Source organism: Spermophilus citellus (assembly GCF_964194105.1).
Source record: "Spermophilus citellus genome assembly, chromosome: 2".
In the NCBI taxonomy this organism is placed as follows: Eukaryota; Metazoa; Chordata; class Mammalia; order Rodentia; family Sciuridae; genus Spermophilus; species Spermophilus citellus.
The window spans coordinates 202,763,299-202,782,010 of NC_138183.1; the positions used below are offsets into that span (position 1 = coordinate 202,763,299).

An 18,712-nucleotide genomic window follows, 5' to 3' on the forward strand; every position below is an offset into this window, starting at 1 on the left:
ATGTAAGCTCCACAAGTGCAGGGACTCTAGTTTTTATCACAGTGCTTCCCTAGGGCCTAGAACAGTACCTGACACAGAGGGGATGTTCGATAAATATTTCTTCAGTTAGTAGAGAGCAACAGCAGCCACAGTCAGCCAGCCTTCCAACAGGGAGTGTCTCTTAGGATGATTGATAGGTCTAGAGAGAAAGCTTCAGGAGGGCCCAGGGGCTCATGCTTGTCCCAGGAGCACAGCTCTGATGCATGAGGCTGTTCCTGGAGGATGTTCCACGGCAACCAGGTTTATGCATTCTCCTTCCAACCCCCAGAGCATACCCACCCCCAGATTTCTTGTGGAATTGACAATAGAGAATCACACTTGCATGAGCACAAAGTTACTAACATGCTTGGACAGGATGGCACAGCTCAGCCCATCTTATCTCCTCACCGGTCTCATCACAACTCAGGTTATTTACATTAACTTCTCATCTTATAATTAGACTCAGAAATATAGGCCAAGCTCTAGTTAAACAAATTGCAAGTGCTTGTTTTAATAATTTTTTTTAATGAAGATGTTCAAATTTTTAAAGAGAAATCTGAGAGTGGGGATTTAGGACCCATCCAAATAAAGAAGCTTCATTAGGGCTAAAGAAAACAATGTTATAATGGTTTTTAAAAAACAACATGGGGGTAAAAAATATGTTCAATAATAATGAAATCATCTTTGTTTTCTTCAAGAAAAACTTGTTACACAGTTTTTAGAACTTTGGTGTAGAAAATTGTGTATAGTTATCACTGAAATAACAAAACACTATGGCTGTGTACTCAGTTCTTCGGTTAGGAAATGGCAGCTTATCTGACAAGATTCTTTTTTACCCACTGTAATGAGACTCTGGCTTGGGATTTAAATGTTTAAAAACGTGATACTATTAAAAATGCAGAGGCCAGTGTGTAGCTGCTCCCAGTAGTGCTGCTACCATCAGAGAATGAGCATATCCTGAACAGTAGTGCCCAGAGCAGAATCCAATCTGCCCTTGGAGAGTGAGGACAGAAGGCACAAGTAACAGGCTGGGCCCCATATCCCACGTGGTCCTCAGGTGCCTGCTGGGAGGAAGCCTCGTGGTGGAGAGAAGACCCTTGGCTATACTGACCAGGGTTGGTGAAATCTCCTTTTGATGATGGTGAATTCTCATCCACCAAGGAGACTGCATCCACCCAAACTCTCTAAGCCCTAATTCGGTGCTCAGCCATGTCTGAGGGCACAAAGAAAGGTGCTAAAACCAGCTGTGTGCATTTGCTGCAAGGTAGGAGAGGGGAGCTGGCAACATGTATACACTATTAATTCTCCAGAAGGGCTTAGGTTTATTTCTAATTCTTTTGGCTTTCAGTATTTTAAAAAAAAAAAAACGATCACAGCTTAGAACTCAAGCTCCTGAGATCAAACTTATCTCACACAGGCTGGAGAAGGCTGTGGAAAACAGAGTCCTTTCAGGTCTCGGAGTGGGTGGATGGCGCCCTCCCTCCCTCCTTGCCTGTTTTTCCTGCTCAGAACCTGCACAGGGGCTCGGAGGGCTGCCTTAGGGAGCCCCAGGCTGGAGAAAGCTGATGTTTCAGACAGAGCAGCTCTTCTGTGGTGTCCTTTCACTACTACAGACTCCAGAGGAGGAGAGAGACCCAAGTGGGGTGAGTCTCACCTGCACTGACTGAAGTCTAGCTCAGCCAGCCCTTGCAGGACCTGAGACATCTGGTCATACTTCCCATAGCAGTGAGAAGTCAGTGCTACTCAAAGCCATTCCACAATGTTGGGAAAGAAAATTCAAGTTCAGTTTACCAAAATATCTGTATTATCTATAAAAATTTAACTCTAATGAGTCACTGATACTGGAGACGGCAATATCCGACTGTGTGGAAGGCAGACAGACGGCTCCATCCCACCAAGCCCACAGCCGAACATTTGTGGCATGTGGGCAGTCATTTGTAAGGCCTCAAAAACCTGGAAACTTTGGAACGTAGCAATCGGATGAAAGATCTTGGAAACATTTCTCGGGACTCCTGGGCTGTATACTTGAAATAGTTCTGGGGGTGGGCCAGGACATCAAACAGAGCCTTGATCAGTTTCTTATCCTAAAGAGAACAGAATTTTTGTTACTGGGCCAAATTGTTCAAACATCCTGACATTTTGCCAACAAAACTATAATGACCCAGTATTAAGCAGTAGCTTGATTAACTAAAAAACACTTTGTGAAAATTGTTTCTTCCGATTTTTATCTTTCCAGTTTTCATTTTTTATAATTATCTCTAATAAGTATGCATTATTTTATAAAGAACATTTAATATATAAAAAACCCATGATTTTTTTCTCAACTAGATGAAATGTAAAATAGGGAGCTGGGGGATACTTACACAGTTGGTGATATAGCAAGTGTTTGTTGCTAATTATTTATAAGTATACAAAATTTGGTAGACTTTATGAAGGACAAATATGGAGAAAAAGGTTCCCCACTATTTGGAATTAATATGGAAATACTATATACCACTGTCTTGGATTTATAAGCAAGTCTTCTTCAAAACTGCCCCTTTACAAATTTCCAAATTGAAAAATACAACTTCACTTGTCAACACTGAAAATAGAAGCCTGTTCTTTAAAAAAATCATGTCTGTCTTGGGGCTGGGATTGTGGCTCAGCGGTAGAGCGCTCACCTAGCACAGGAGGGACCTGGATTCGATCCTCAGAACTACACAAAAATAAAGGCATTGTGTTGTGTCCATCTACACCAAAAAAATGAATTTAAAAAAAATCATGTCTGGGGAAGTTATGAAATTGAGCATTGGTCAAGGGCAGTCTCCAAGTCTGAGAGGTGGCAGGGTGTAGCAGGAAAGACTTCAAGACTGTACTTGGGGATTTCTGTGAAAAACACCATGTCCACTAGAGACAAGTACTCACCTTAAGTATTTCCTGGTGGTTCTCAGATGCGTAGAGCCTGCCATCTCGAACAATATCTTCAATGAGTTCTTGGTAATCTTCTGTTGGAATAAAGGACATGTTTTGTATTCTTATGGTTTAGTTATCTCCAAATGTGCTCTTTCATTTTTGATAAGGTTCTGAGAAGCGTCCCTTCTGTGGCTATCTCAGAACACTTTCCACACTGACATTGAAAAGATAATCATCAGAGAACACCCATGCACAGATTTCCATCACTTCCACTAGCCACAGACCTCTGCCCCTGTCTCCCTGTTCTCTCTTCCCTCAGATGAGCCCTCTTTGTGTCCACTTGAGGCCCATCCCTCCACTTGGCACTCCAGTGCCATCTTCCCTCACTAAATCAAGAGCATCTGTGCCATTAATTCTCTGATTTCTTTTCTACATGATAAAAATCCTCTATTGATCTTTCTTATCAGCATACAAACAGGCAGTTATGTCTCAGATCTTTAAAAAATCCCTCCCTCGACTTCATTTCTCCCTCCAGCTTCCCCACTTCTCTGCTTCTTTTTGCTGAAAAACTCCTCAAAAGAGTGGTCAACACTCACAGTACCCAATTCTCTTCTTCTCCTAAACCCAGTCCAGTCATCTTTGGTCCCCCATCACTCCTCCAAAACTGCTGGTTGAGATCAGCAATGACCTTCAACCTTTGACATATCAGTAGCATGTGACTTGCTGGTCACACCTCCACCTTGATCAAATTCTTCTCTTGGCTTCCAAAATACTTTTCTGTTTGGTTTTCCTCCTACCTCACTGGCTGCTCACTCCTTTCCTTGGCCTTTTATTGCAGGAGGGTTCCAGGGTTTAGTCTTTGGTGCTCTGCTCTTCTCTGTTTGTGTGCACTCCATGGGGAGCTCATCCGGGTTTTTCTTTCCCTCTCTACCTCCCTTCCCTCTGTCCTTGTTTAGCATTAAACAATCAAGCTTCTTATCAAATAAGCAAAACTCATCTTTCCTTTATTTGACTGGGGCTGAGGGTAAAGAATTCGGCTGGCCAGAGAGGAAGAAAGCACTGTTCATTTTTTCACTAATAATTTTTTGTCCTGACATACATTAAATGCAGTGCATATGATAATCCTTCTCTAAATGAAGCCCTTCCCCTTTACAGTCTAGTCTCTTTCCCACAGTCATAATTCAAATCAAGCATATGCAAAGCACAATCTTTTCCAAATCCCAGACATTAAAAATGCCTCTTTGTATGCATATCATGTGCTACAAAGCCACACGAATTATGAGAACATCATTGAAATTGTGCAGGAGGAGCTCTTGAAAAGTTCCTTTCAGTCAAGAGATGGTGAGTGGAAATTAACACTATATTATATATAATTACTAATTTGGTGCATGTACAACGTCATTGCTACTCTACTAATGTGGTATCATTCTCCTTTTATGTTAGTGAATATTGAATATGAGCAAGTGTACGTTTTATTTTATTATTATTTTTTTAATTTTAAATCTTGAATCCCCTTGCTGCAATGTCTCTACCTCAGAGGAGTGGCTCCTGTCCTTGATGGGAGTTGACCCCTAGGAATGTGGATGGTTGTAATATTCTAGACAGCAGTTTGCCACTGCACCAAATGCTTCTAAACTGCTGTTTAAAAAAAAATGTCCTCTGCTTCTAAGAGCTAGTGTGTCTCCTTCCTTGCTCCAGGCCTTAGGAAAAGCAGAGAAGCATTGCAAGTGGGAACCCAGGCTCTGAAGTCCCAAAGACAAAGGTAAATCCCAGCTCTGTGTCTTCGTCATACTGTGACCTTAAGCCAGTTGCTTAAATGTCTAAGCCTGAATGGCCTCATCTGTAAAACCAGGAAACAAATGTGTCATGTATGGAGTGACTATGAGGACTGTACCATTAAAAGGTGCCTCAGGACATATTAGTGCTCAGGAATGCTCAGTATCTGTTTGCCAGGACTGCAATCCTCTCCCTTCTGTGGCAGTCAGGAGCCCCAATCACACCTTCTGACTGTGATTTCTAGTCTTTTGGGCTTTGAAATCAGATACAAAAATACAAATTTTAAAATATAAACCTGAATAAGGACCTGAGGGGCTTCTGGAGGGACAAAGTGGCAGTTTTACTGCTATGACACATGCCTGGTCATGGGCCTATCCAGGACTATGTATAACTTGCCCTGGCTCAAGCTACAACTCTTTTTCTTAATAAAAAAAAAATCAAGATATTTTCTGTGTCACCAAGGCAGAGATGAGAACAGCTACACTAAGCTGTGTGAGCCTTGGCGACATGTATTCTGGAGCCCCTGCGTCTGCTCTGCTTCCTTCCTAATTCCCACAGGACAGGTTGCCCATTAGCTGCTTCCAGGTGGATGACTAGGCTCTCTGTCTCATTCAGCAGAGGCATATGGGACGCATTTGTGTCTGCCCCAGGAGTCAGACACTAAAAGCCCTTGTCTTGGGTGTTTGACATTATTTTAGGCAACTGCAGGACAGGAATAATGATCCTAGCTTTTGTCACATGTTGGAAATAAATTATGTGAAGTGTTTTTAAGAGAGACAGAGAATGCTATTTTTTCTAAACATCTAGTTTTTGCATTTTGCCTAAAAACTTCCAATGGCTCCCTATAAGATTAAGTCTACTCTCCTAAACTTGGCCCTCAAGGCCCTTCCCACCTCATCTCCTTTCACTGTTAAGCCCCATGCTCCCCACTCACTGGTCAAATCAGACCCCACACGTGCCATCCTCTGGCCTTTCCTTCTTCCTGAATATTCTTCCTCCCCATTTATGCCCCCTGTATTTTATTATGACCCAAATCTGTTCAGACTGTATTCTGTTCCTTCCAAAAATCCATGCAAAATAACTGCCGCCCTTCTGTGCTCATAGTGTTGTGTATATGCCCTGTTAAAGCATCTATGACAATATATACAGTTTTGTGTTCATATCACTAACCAGATTGTCTCCAGTACTTGGCCCAATTCCTAGCCTAGCAGAGGCTCATTAAATATCTGTTGGGTAGATGCATAAATATGTTCATGAATGGACAGATGACTCTTCCCTTCTAGACTATGAAGCCCTCTAGGACAAGTTATAATTCATTTTATGCTCCATAAATGTTCATCAACCTACTCAAGAGAGTTGGGCCCCAGGGCTCAGGAGGACCACTCCTTCATTGAAAATGAAGAAAATGAAACTAGAGGCATCATCTGACTTGCACAGTCACAAAGAAAGTCAGTGGCAGAGCCAGAACCAGAACTCAGGCCTTTTTTCCTCCTTCAGGATTCTGTACAATAAAAGCCATAATCATAAGAAGTATTTATTGAGCAATTACTGTGTGCCAGGTACTGCACCAAGTCCTTTAGGAACTCTCACATTAAATCTAATGATTATCCTCATCAAACATTAAGAAAATGAGACTTGACTAGGAGTGTAGCTCAGTGGTACAGTGTGGGTTTAACATGCATGTGAACTCAATTCAAAGCCTAGCAACAAAAAAAGGAGGAGGAGGAGGAAGAGGACGAGGAGGAGGAGGAGGAGGAGGAGGAAAGGAAGGAAGGAAGGCTTGGAGATGGTACACAAAATCACAGATGAGATAATAGCCGGGCTGTCTGACTTCAATGCCCATGATCCACTAAGCTGATCTTCTAAACCATCTTTTCATCCCTGTAGTCAGTGTCCCCAAATGCCCGCTTAAAATGTGGCACTTGTGAGTCAGCGATGTTCTTTCCCCTCACCATGGCTGCCTTTCTGAGCATGTGTGCTTGTCAGCAATTCACCAGCTGGCTCAGAAATTGGTTCTGTTCAAACTAGAGATGCCTCTGCCATGTGCTACTGTCCGAGCTTCACGGTGCTTACCGTCATACGTCACATATGGGACCTGAAACCCTCTGGCACTGTTCCCTTCATTGGACTTAAATTGAATCCACAGCTTCTTTGACCTGGAGGTGAAGGCAATGGGGCGTTCGTAGGTCTGGCAGGTTTCATAGGTTGTCACTGAATTGGACGATGCTGCAGAGTGAAATTGCAGAGGGTGTCATTTAAGACGTCACTGAGTGAGCAGACAATGAATCCTCATCTTTTCAAACACTCAAACCATAAAACAAGGTACGTTGAAGAGCCCTTTAGGTCTAGCTGACTCATCCTAACAGTAAAGCACTGGGAATAGAATAGTCTCCAGGGAAGGCTAGGCTTGAGCTGCCTGTGGCTGGGCACACTGCAGAGGTGGGGAGAGGGCCCTTGAATTTCAGAGCCCAGCTGCCATTATCTAATATCACTCACCCCCATTTGATGCATGCTTCTCAAGACCCAGAAGTGTGCTAATACCCATTTTAGGGACTTTCTCTCATTTAATCCTCTGCAAACCACAAAAAGTGGGTACAATTGTTAACTCTTTTACAGAGAGGTACGTAAGCACGTAGAGCCACAGAGCCGGTCTGTGATAAGGTTGGGATTCAAATCTTCACCTAACATCAGACATTGTAACCATTAATAAGAATAGGAAATATTTATATAGTAGCTCAATGTGCTATTATTATTCTATTGATTTTTTTTGTTTTTGTTTTGGGTTTTATTTTTTTTTTTGAGATGAGGTCTCAATATGTTGCCAAGGCTGGTCTTGAACTCCTGGGCTCAAGCAATCCCCCCACATGAGCCTCCTGAGTAGAAGGGAATACTGGTGTGTAGTACTGTGCCTGGCTTGCCATTATTTTTCTAAGTGCTTAACAAATTTAGTCCATCTAATAACCCTGTGAGACAGCAGTTATTATTTCCCCACTTTAATCATTACGGAGATGGCAGTGCCTAGATCATAGTACCAATAAGAGGTGGATTTGGAATTAAGCCCACTCAGATTTGGAAGTAAGCCCACTGCTAAGCTGTGTTGATGGTGGCATCCCTTATGGACCTTGGGTCATGAGTCAGGATAGAGGGAGGGGCCCCTTCTGGCATCATGCCTTGGTCCCTCCCCCAGTCAGGAATTGCTATCCAGCGTGGGGCAGTATCTGGAGCCAGCACTGCACATGCCTCATTTCCTCTGCATGTCCCAGTGGAGAGGGTCCAAAAATCTCAGTGAGTACAGAGGGGAAGAATGACCTGCAGGGTCCCTGCCTCTGGGGTTCAGTAAAAGGCCTTGATGTATGGTTTTAGTCAAATTTATTATTAATAGTATTAATTTGGCACTGGGGATTAAACCCAGGGCCTAGCACATGCTAGGTAAGTGCCCTATGAATGAGCTACATCTCCAGCCCTTAGTCTATGTGTCATTCCTTGGCAACTCTATAAACTTACACCCCATCTCTGTTCTAATATGGGGGTGACAGTCTAGCCTTCTCCTCACATTTAAAGCCCGGGGAGCAGGTCCTCAGGCTTCCCAGCTGGCCTTAGGAAGGGAGGGAAGCAGAGGGTGAGACGCACAGGTTTTCCGCATCACCAGGTAGTCTCCACAGTCGTCCTCTATGGGTAGGAAGATCTCAGGGACCACAATTAAGATGCGGCGCTTGGGAGGTGGGTTGATGGTCCAGGTACACTCGGTGTTGGCTGGGTAATTGCCTGGATAGTTTGGGGATTCAATGTATCCTGTGAAATCTCCCAGCTCCCCGCCACATCTTCTGTCTGGAAAAGGAAATGCCATGAGTTATAAGGGCTCGACACAGTCATCTCTCATGGCCCCTGCTAGCCTGGCTTGAGAACTGCCACATCCCTACCATATGGAGGAAGGGGCACAGAGATGGCCCTTGGGAATAAGACTTAGGGCCCCCTTTGGGAGTCATTGTGAACTCTCACAAAGGGGCCACCCCTCGGAGTGGTGCCATTTTCCCATTAGCCTAAAGATGCTAAGGTCAGCTGTTAATGAACAAAATAACAAATTTAGCTTTAAATATATGCTTAGAAGTCCAAGTGTCAGGGGGAACCCATGGAATAGAACTTCTACATCTGTCCAAGTAGGGAGAACAGAGCTCACTGCTCAATAGAGAACATTTGACTGAGGCCATTGATGAAGATAAAACAGATTTCTTCGTTTTTCTTTCTGGTTACAACCACATTTTATTTCTAAGTAGGGAAGAAAAAGAGCTAACTAATGTGCACAGGCACACCCTCCCTGACCCTTGTCTTTATTCACCAAATCCCCACTGTCCAACACATGTCACCCAAAGCTCTGGGAGTTCAGGACTGAGAGGGATCTAGTCTTTGCCCTCAAAGAGGTTAGTGTTTACTATTGCCAGGTAAATCTGAGCAATATTGAAGGGAGCTGAGCACAGTGGCACACATCTGTAATTCCAGTGACTTGGGAGGCTTAGGCAGGAGGATCACAAGTTCAAAGCCCGACTCAGCCACTTAGTAAGGTTCTCAGTAACGTAGCAAAACCCTGAGTCAAAATAAAAATAAAAAGGGCTATGGATACAGCTCAGTAGTTCAATCTCCAATACTAAGGGTATGTATGTGTGTGTGGGAGAGAGAGAGAGAGAGAGAGAGAGAGAGAGAGAGAGAGAGAAGGGATTACTTTCTTCTCTAATTATAATAGAGAGTTGTCATTATTAGGAAAAACACAGCCTTCAGGCTTGAAGGGCTACCTGAGGGACTGTGTCACGTGGTCCTAAGGGCCAACAAAGGCCAGGGAGTGGGAAGATAAGGAAAAAGTTATGTTGGTATAAGGAGGAATTTCCTAACTCTGTGAACTTTGCCAAAGTCTCATTTACCAATAGGCTAGAAGATCATGAAAGAAGTGAGCTTCCTGTGGCAGCAGGTATTTAAGAGGAACTTTGATGGCTGCTTATAAAGATGTTAAAAGAACTTCAGCTGGGTGGGGTGGTGCACACTTGTAATCCCAGTGATTTGGGAGGCTGAGATGGGAGGATAGTGAGTTCAAAGCCAATCTCAGCAAAAGTGAGGAGCTAAACAACTCAGTGAGACCCTGTCTCTAAATAAAATACAAAATAGGGCTGGGGATGTGGCTCCAGTGGCTGAGTGCCCCTGAGTTCAATCCTCGGTACCCCCAAAATTCAAATGTTTCACTGCCCTTCTCCATCCCAAATTACTCTATTCTGGGGAGTCCTCCTTGCTCCCCTCAATTGCTATCTTAAAGATACAACACTAGGGGGCTGGGGCTGTAGCTCAGTGGTAGAGCGCTCTCCTGGCACATATGAGGCACTGGGTTTAATCCTCAGCATCACATAAAAATAAAACAAAGGTATGTGTCCACCTACAACTAAAAAAATATATTAAAAAAAGATACAACATTAGTTGAGCTTAACTTTTGGCCTTTACTAGAGAATTTTATGTAATGATTAAGGTGGGGAGGAGGAAAACCTGACGCAGCAAGTCCTTAAATGTTTGCCCCCTCATTGCTGCAAAATACAAGTTAAGCTCCTTAGCTAGGCACGCTTGGTGTGCCAACTCTTCTGTGCTCAGGCCCAGGGGTCTCTTTCCAGAGGCCTTTCACTTTCCTGGGTCTGTGCTTCTCCTCAGCGGCTCTTCAGTAAGATGCTCTTTCCTGCTCTGTCCACTATCTCCATCAGAACCTTCCATACCCTCCAGAGACCTTGCCTCATCTCTCCAGACTAGTGGGTCGCTCCTTCCTCTGCAGACACATAGCTTGGCTCCTGGCAGGGCTGGCCCAGCTGATTTATTCAGCAGGATGCCTGGCACATAACAAGCCCTTGAACAGTGCATGCTGGGCAGGACCCACTGAAACTATGCCCTGGGTTGGGGGGAATCAGGGCAAATCCAGCTGTGAGTGTGCCTGGGGAAGCATCCAGGGTCAGCAGAGGTAAGTAGGGGCCGTGGTGGAGCTTAGTGGCAGAGTGTGTGCTTAGCATGCACAAGGGTCAGGGTTCAATCTCCAGCACCTCACATACAAAAACAAGGAGAGTACCTCCAGGTCAAAGCTATTATCTCCATTTTAACAGCTGAGGAGACTGTAGTCCCGCCTTCCCTCAGCGCTTATCTGCATAGCTGTGAGCTTGGCTAAAAACAGACAAGGTTCTGAATGAACCTGGGAACCCTGGCCACTTTACCCCACCCTCCTCTAAGGCTGGACCCAGACACTTTCCCTCTTGATCAGGACCACAGAAGCCTTAGAGAGAGACCTACTTTTACATTGGGTAATGTTTGTGGAGCCATCAAAGTCCGTTGTAGTGTTTCCTGGACAAGAAATACAGTTATTTTTCCCAAATTCGGGCTGGTATGTCCCCGCTGGGCAGCGAATACATCGGTGAGTGGTGGTGTTGTAGAAATGTCCAGGTGAACACTGAACTGTGAGGACAAGGGTGAAGAAAATCAAAACAAGAAGACTGTATTTTTATTAATGCAACATGAAAGGTTTCAAAGTTTGTGAAATAAGTTTTTATGCCTAAATGAAGAAGTGCTTTCCTATCAATCTGGGGCTAATGAACACTCAAACAGTGGGTCTGGGTGGGACTCGTGACACTGAGAAAACATGAAGGAGCAAGCTGTGCATGTCTTCAGAGAGTGTGTGGCTCTTGCAGTCAGGTACCAGTGGCAGCTGACATCTTCAGGCACAATGGTTGTGGGTATCAAGGATATAGACTGAGGCTGGGCTGAGGCTTGGTCCCCTGGGAAGAGACAGTGGAAGTGGGGTTCTGGAGAAGGGATAGGACCTGTTCTGGGGTAGGGGAGCTCTAGGCCAGGGCACTGAGGTGGAAGAGGGCTGCAGGATGGAACCAAGGGAGCCTGTGTTCAAAATCTGCTCATGTCTCTCTGATCCATCCCTGGTCAGCCCTGTCCCAAGAAGCCAAGATGGCTGTGGAGAGACCCGGTCCAGGGAGTTCTAGCACTTCCTGCACAGGGACTGAACCCTTGGTTACTAAGCACCCCACAGGGAACCTCTGGGCTGGGTTCAATGGAACCTTCACCAGACTCCCAGGGTACTCAAAAAGGAAATTCAATTCTAGAGGAAAGCAAGTACTCACCTCTGGTTTCACAGTCCTGGAAGGAAGTTGCTCCCAGATGTTTGGTGGGGAGCCCTCCTCCACAGGGGAAGCAAGAAGTTCGGCCAGCTTCAGGCTGGAATGTGCCCAGGGCACAGAGCTGGCAAGGTTTAAAGCCATCCGCAGAATATTCTCCAGGTTGGCACAGACCTGGGGGGACCAATGGCCCTAGATAAGGAAAGCTCCTAGGCAGGCCATTCCCACCTCTCTTCTATAAGATCTGACTCTGGTCAGGCCTGTTACCCTGTGCTGACCTCAGCGCCTACCTTAGTGAGAGAAGCAAGGTCAGCCCTGCCCTGCCACCCCAAGGAGGTGACTGGTGAGTGCCTGGTGTTAATGCTCAGGGCTGCACAACAAGATGGAAACCAAGAGTCAAACAGCAGCTGCTTCTAAAATACAGGAGAGGACTGAGCATGTCTCAGACTTAGGCCTACACACTGCCCAGGGACCCCAAGCAGGAGTCACCAGAGAAAGAGGGAAAGAGAGGGAGATATCTTTACTCTGGAATCAATATGGCAATTGGACCCAGAAATACTATACCCTCATCCAGTGGATTACATCTTAGTGACACAGTGACTCAAAGAATCTCCTGCTTACCAATTATATTTACAAAGTTACATCTCCTTGCATTGAGGTGTGTCCTTTCCTACCTCAATGAGTCAACTAAATCCAAACTATCCAGTCCACATGGACAGAGGGATCCAAGGGCATTTACTTTAAGCAATGATTTCTCTTTTTTTCCCCAAGGTTAGGACAAGAAACACAGTCATTAACAACAACAACAACAAAAAAAAATCCTAAAGAACATGTTTCTTAGGAGTAAGTTTGTCATTGGCAAGATGCTATAAAAATCTGCTGTCTCTTGTATTCTTAATCACTTCTCCTCTGTTAATTTTAATGGTTTTTTTAAACCATAAATTGTAGATATTATAGCATTTTAAAAATGCACAATACCCTACCCCAGTACAGGTCCTATCCCTTCTCCAGAACCCCAGGGCTTGGGATATAGCTCAGTTGGTAGAGTGCTTGCCTTGTATGCACAAGGCCCTGGGTTCAATCTCCAGCACCAAAAAGTAAGTAAGCAAGTAAATAAATAAATAAATAAATAAATGCACAACCAAGGGAAGAGTCTGGATGCTGTCAGACCTCGATCCTGACTCCAAATCCTCTACTTCTTGGCTGTGTGAAGTGACACAGTGACTCAAAGAATCGCTGTGATAGGACCATCTCATGAATATTTCATATCATATATTTAGCATAATGCTTAGCAATGGTAAGCATTCAATAAATGTTAGCTATTATTAATATTATTATTAATAATACTTTTATTATTATTATTATTAATACTTTTCTTATTGCTATATGTGTCTTTTTTCTTTTGGTACCATGGATTGAAGTCAGTGCTTAACCATTGAGCCACATCCCCAGCCCTTTCTATATTTAATTTTGAGATAAGGTCTTGCTAAGTTGCTTAGGGACTCACTAAGTTGCTGAGGCTGGCTTTGAATTTGTGATCCTCCTGCTTCAGCCTCCTGGGCTGCTGGGATTACAGGCATGCACCACCATGCCCAGCTTATAAATATATCTTAACAAGGTCACATACAAGGATGACCTGATGCCCAGAAGCTGCCTCTTTTCACCCTTGCAATTAGTTCTGAAGTTTCACAACAAATCAAAGATATGGGAGGGATCATACACTCAATTAAAGGATATGATGTTTAACTCAGAAACATCCCTGTAGCGAGGAGTGGTGGCACACGTCTAAAATCCCAGCACCTCAGGAAGCTGAGATAGGAGGATCACGAGTTCAAATCCAGCCTCTGCAACAATAAGGCACTAAGCAACTCAGTGAGACCCTGTCTCAAATAAAATACAAACTAGGGTTGGGGGTGTGGCTCAGTGGTTGAGTGCCCCTGAATTCAATCCCCAGTATCGAAAGAAAGAAAGAAGGAAAAGAAAAGAAAGAAAAGAAACATCCCTGTAGTTGAGTTTGGAGTCATTTGGATGAGAACTAATGCTGTAACTGGATGGAGAACCACAAGGCATTACAGGGTCCCTGCACTCTGCTGGGTCTATCAGTTAGAAACCACCATCCAGATCACATCTTCCACTGGAGCCTGCACAGGTCCATATAGCCAGCCCTCCTCCCATTTAACAAAAGGAAGATGTTTAATAATAAAATAAATGGGAAAGTAGATCACAGAAACTAACCAAGCTTGGCTTCAAAGTTAACATTTTGTAAGAGATGATTTAAAACTTTTCAGAAAGGAGCTTCCAGTTTTAACAAAACAACCAGAAAGATATATTTGTTTTAAATAAAAAAAAACTCTGAGTGCTGGGGTTGTAGCTTAGCCCTTGCCTAGCTTGTGTGAGGCAATGGGTTAGACTCACAGCACAGCATGTAAATACAGAAATAAAATAAAAGTACATCAATAACAACAAAATTTTTTTAAAAAAGCTTTGAATTTGAGATCAAAGCTGGAATAAAGTCCTCTCCACTTGAACACTTTCAAACATTCCTTATGAACTGGAACTACTTGGGTCTCAGGTACATATATTTAGGGTGAATAAAGCAAACAATTGCAACATTGACACTTTTCTTTTCTTTTTTTTTTCCATCCAGCAGATATTTATTGAATTATGTGCAGGGTACCCATTTTCTTGTTATTTATTTAGGCAGTGTTTTAGTTAGCTTTTTTTTTTTTGTCACAATGATTAAAAGACCTAGCAAGAACAACATAGAGGAGGGAAAGTTTATTTGGGGCTCATGGTTTCAGAGGTCTCAGTCCATAGATGCCTGACTCCAGACCTCTGGGCTCAAGGTGAGGCAGAACATCATTGCAGAAGATTATGGCAAAGGAAAGCTGCTCAGGACATGGAACAGGAAGTAGAGAGAGGTCTGCTCATCAGGGACAAAATATATACTCCAAAGGCAGATCCCCAGTGACCTACTTCCTCCAGCCACAACCTACCTCCCAGTTAATCCATAACAGTGGACTCAGCCATTGATTAGGTTACACCTCTCATAAACTAATCATAACATTGACACTTTTCTACCAGTGTATTCTATGCCATCTTCATTCACTTGCTCATGTGAGCATTGGCACAGCATCAGGTTCTGACCCAAGCACTGGAGAACCAAACCAACCCAACATAGTCCTTACTCATAGGAAGCCTAAGGTCCAGTGTTCATCATCCAAAATCCTTGAGATGCCACTGTGCCTTAGTCTAGATAATGACATTGGAGACTGGAGGAATAAGAAGAGACAGACAGCATCCTTACCTCCACATTCAGACACATTCCAAGCTTCTGGGGTCTTTAAGGACCCAAGATTTTCTGGTCTTGGGCATGGTTGACAAGTGATCTGTCCTTCCTCATTTTGGAAGGTTCCATTTGGACATAAAATGCAGCGTTCTTGTGCTCCATCATAATATGTCCCAGCCCTGCAACTGACTAGCCAAAGAGGGAAACAATCTGGTCAGTGAGGGACAGAGGATGAGGAAGGATAACATGAGTGCTAGAGATGAAGGTAAATAAACGGTGTTGACCACACATTCCCCCAACACAGTGGGCCCTGCCTCTGGTTCCCATGCATGCCTCTCTACCATGGTCCCTACCACCTATTGGGGCATTTACAAGGACATGAGCTCCTTGGGGTCAGGAATAACAAGGGTCCTAATTATTTTTGTAGCAGAGACAGTTGATGTTGTTGAAGTGATATAAAAAAAAATTTGGATCTCCTTATTTCACAGGGCTATCAGAAGAGTATAAAGGCAAAAATCATTCATTGAACTTAGGTCTAGGAAAAACAGAGGTGAGAATTACTAATACTGACTGGTGGTATCTGGGAAGCCTTCCAAGAGGAGGTCTCATTTATGTTGGGTCTTGAAGGATAGATAGAATCTCCTCGGGTAGAAAGGTGAGCAAGTCATAAAGATTCATGCATGAGCCAGGCATGGTAGTATACACTGGGACCTGTAATCCCATTGACTCCAGGGGCTGAGGCAGGAAGGTTACAAGTTCAAGTTCAGCCTGGGCAACTTAGTGAGACCCTGTTGCAAAAATAAAAAATATAAAAGGTTGGGGATGTAGCTTAGTGGTAGAGTATCCCTAGATTTAATATTCAGTATCACACACACACAAAAAAAAAAAACGTTTTTTTTAAATTGTGGGAGCAGAGGAAGAAAGGAAGATTAAGGGTAGATTGCAAACATTACTAAATGCTAGGCATTTCGATTTTATTCTGCAGGAAAAGGAGCCACTGAAAAAAGAGAAACATAATCAGAAGCTGTGCTCTGAAAAGCTCTCCCTTGGTTGGGTGGGTGGACAGTAATTCCTAGAGTCTTATAGCCTACTTCATATTTGTACTAAAATGAATTCATTCCAAAGAGTAAACTCTTGTAAATCCTTCCTAGAAGAATAACCAACAAGGAAACTCATAAACTATGCTGCTGAGGAGGTAGAGCATGCTTGCCTCACACCACTGCGGCCCAGAGTTCTAGAGGCAGAGCTAACCCACACTGGGGTTTCTTATTGACCAAAGCATGTCTCCACAATACATCATCAAGATACACATAGGCCTGAGGCTGCCACCACCATGAAACTGGGATATCACCTCTTCTATCATGGGACAAAAATAAGGACCTGGTAAGATGTCACCAAGGTCCCTGTGGCCTGGCTGCGCCAGAGGTTTCTCTACTAGGGGTGCTAACAGTTGTCCTGTTGCTGAGGTAACAGGGAGTCTTGCATGGAGTTGCCTACCTTTTGTTTCTCCTACTAACAGCCAACTTCCTATGATTTCGTCTCACTAGTCATATAATCTCATATCTCTATATTCTCACATCCTACCTCATAAACATTTCAGCCAACCCTCCAGTCCCCACTTCCACCATCAGAAACTGTAAACCATTACGCAAATCTATTGACTATATGGTTGAAGGTAACTGAACTCATCATTTCCAGTTATAGTGACAAAACTGTAAATGTAAAAATAGAAGCTAACTGATATATAGCTATATGTTGGGTACATTGAGTGCTGTAATATTGATCTCTTCCTTAAAAGTGAGGTATTGGTAATCTATAGGGACACTATAAGACAATAGGGCAGAAGCTGTAATACTTCATATCTACACTGCAAGAGAGGAAGTCACACAGACACCATGAAAAAACAAGGAGGAAAGTGCCCCAAACCAAGACACTACAACAATAGAATCCATAGGTAGTGAGTATAGTAAGTGAAATGTCAGAGAAGGAGTTCAGAATATACATAACTAAAAGATTTGGGTATTAAAGAACAACCTAAGTGACCAGATATAGGCAAAAATCAATCACTCCAACAGACATAAGAGAACAAATTCAGGCAACCATGAATCAAACCAACAAAGAGATAAGAGACCAAATATAGGTTGCAAGAGATTACTTCAAGAAAGAGATAGAGATACTGAAAAACAAACAAACAAAAAAAGAAATCCTTGAAATGAAAGAAACAATAAGCCAATTAAAAAACTCAATAGATAACATCACCAACAGACTAGACCACTTGGAAACCAGAACCTCAGACAATGAAGACAAAATATACAATCTTGAAAATAAAGTTGACCTCACAGTGAAGATGGTAAGAAACCATGAACAGAATATCCAAGAATTATGGGATACGTAGGCAACCCCATCAAAGGACCAAATTTAAAATTTATTGGGATAGAGGAATGTTCAGAGATTCTAACCAAAGGAATGCACAATCTCTTCAATGAAATAATATCAGAAAATTTCCCAAGCATAAATGAATTGGAAAATCAAATATAAGAGGCCTATGGGATATCAAATGTACAAAATTACAACAGATCTATACCAAGACACATTATAATGAAAATGCCTAGCATACAGAATAAGGATAGAATTTTAAAGGCCACAAGACAAAAATCAGATTACCTATAAGGGAAGACCAATTCGGATCTCAGCAGATTTTGCAACCCAGACTCTCAAAGGTAGGAGATCTTGGAACAACATATACCAAGCTCTAAAAGATAATGGATGCCAACCAAGAATCATATCCAACAAAATTAAGCTTCAAATCAGATGACAAAATAAAAACCTTTCATGATAAACAAAAGCTAAAAGAATTTACAGCAAGAAAGCCTGAACTACAGAACATTCTTGGCAAAATATTCCACAAGGAGAAAATGAAAAACAACAATAAAAATCTGCAAAGGGAAGAACTACAATAAAAGAAAAACCAACCAAAAGAGAAACCAAGTCAATCTAAATACCAAAAATAAACAAAAATGACCAGTAATACAAGTCATATCTCAATAATAACCCTAAATGTTAATGGCTTAAACTCACCAATCAAAAGACATAAGCTGATAGATTGGATTTTAAAAAAAGACCCAATAATATGCTGTCTTCAAGAGACTCATCTCATAGGAAAGAACACTCACAGACTGAAGGTGAAAGGTTGGGATAAAATATATCATTCACATGGTCTACATAAGCAAGCAGAGGTTTCCATCCTCATATCAAATAAAGTAGACTTCAAGCCAAAGTTAATCAAAAGGGATAAAGATGGATACTTCATACTGCTTAAGGGAACAACATCAACAAGACATAACAGTTACAAACATATATGCCCAAACAATGGAGCATCTACATTCATCAGACTCTTCTCAAGTTTAAGAGTCAAATAGATCACAACACAATAATTCTGGGTGATTTAACACACCTCCTCACCACTAAATAGATCTTCTCAACAAAAGCTAAACAAAGAAACTACAGAACTCAATAATACAATCAATAACTTAGACTTAACTGACATATATAGAGTATATTATCCATCAATGAGTGAATATACTTTCTTCTCAGCAGC

The 18,712-nt window shown here is 42.7% G+C and overlaps 1 protein-coding gene across 4 annotated transcripts in view; it reads right to left on the minus strand.

The window, feature by feature from the left end:
- Positions 1–526: 526 nt before the first annotated feature.
- Positions 527–18,712, minus strand: part of SCUBE2 (signal peptide, CUB domain and EGF like domain containing 2) — a 77,240-nt gene continuing 59,054 nt past the window's right edge. For 2 of the 4 annotated variants that reach the window (XM_081282522.1, XM_081282521.1), the window contains 7 exons: positions 15,133–15,303; positions 11,832–11,999; positions 10,993–11,154; positions 8,317–8,514; positions 6,760–6,912; positions 2,923–3,002; positions 527–2,102 (listed from right to left, as the gene is read on the minus strand). In XM_081282522.1, coding sequence (XP_081138648.1) covers positions 1,950–2,102; positions 2,923–3,002; positions 6,760–6,912; positions 8,317–8,514; positions 10,993–11,154; positions 11,832–11,999; positions 15,133–15,303 — 1,085 coding nt within the window. In that variant the 3' untranslated portion in view covers positions 527–1,949. Of the gene's footprint in view, positions 2,103–2,922; positions 3,003–6,759; positions 6,913–8,239; positions 8,515–10,992; positions 11,155–11,831; positions 12,000–15,132; positions 15,304–18,712 lie in introns of those variants that run through there. The other 2 variants (XM_081282524.1, XM_081282523.1) reach the window with 2 other exon arrangements.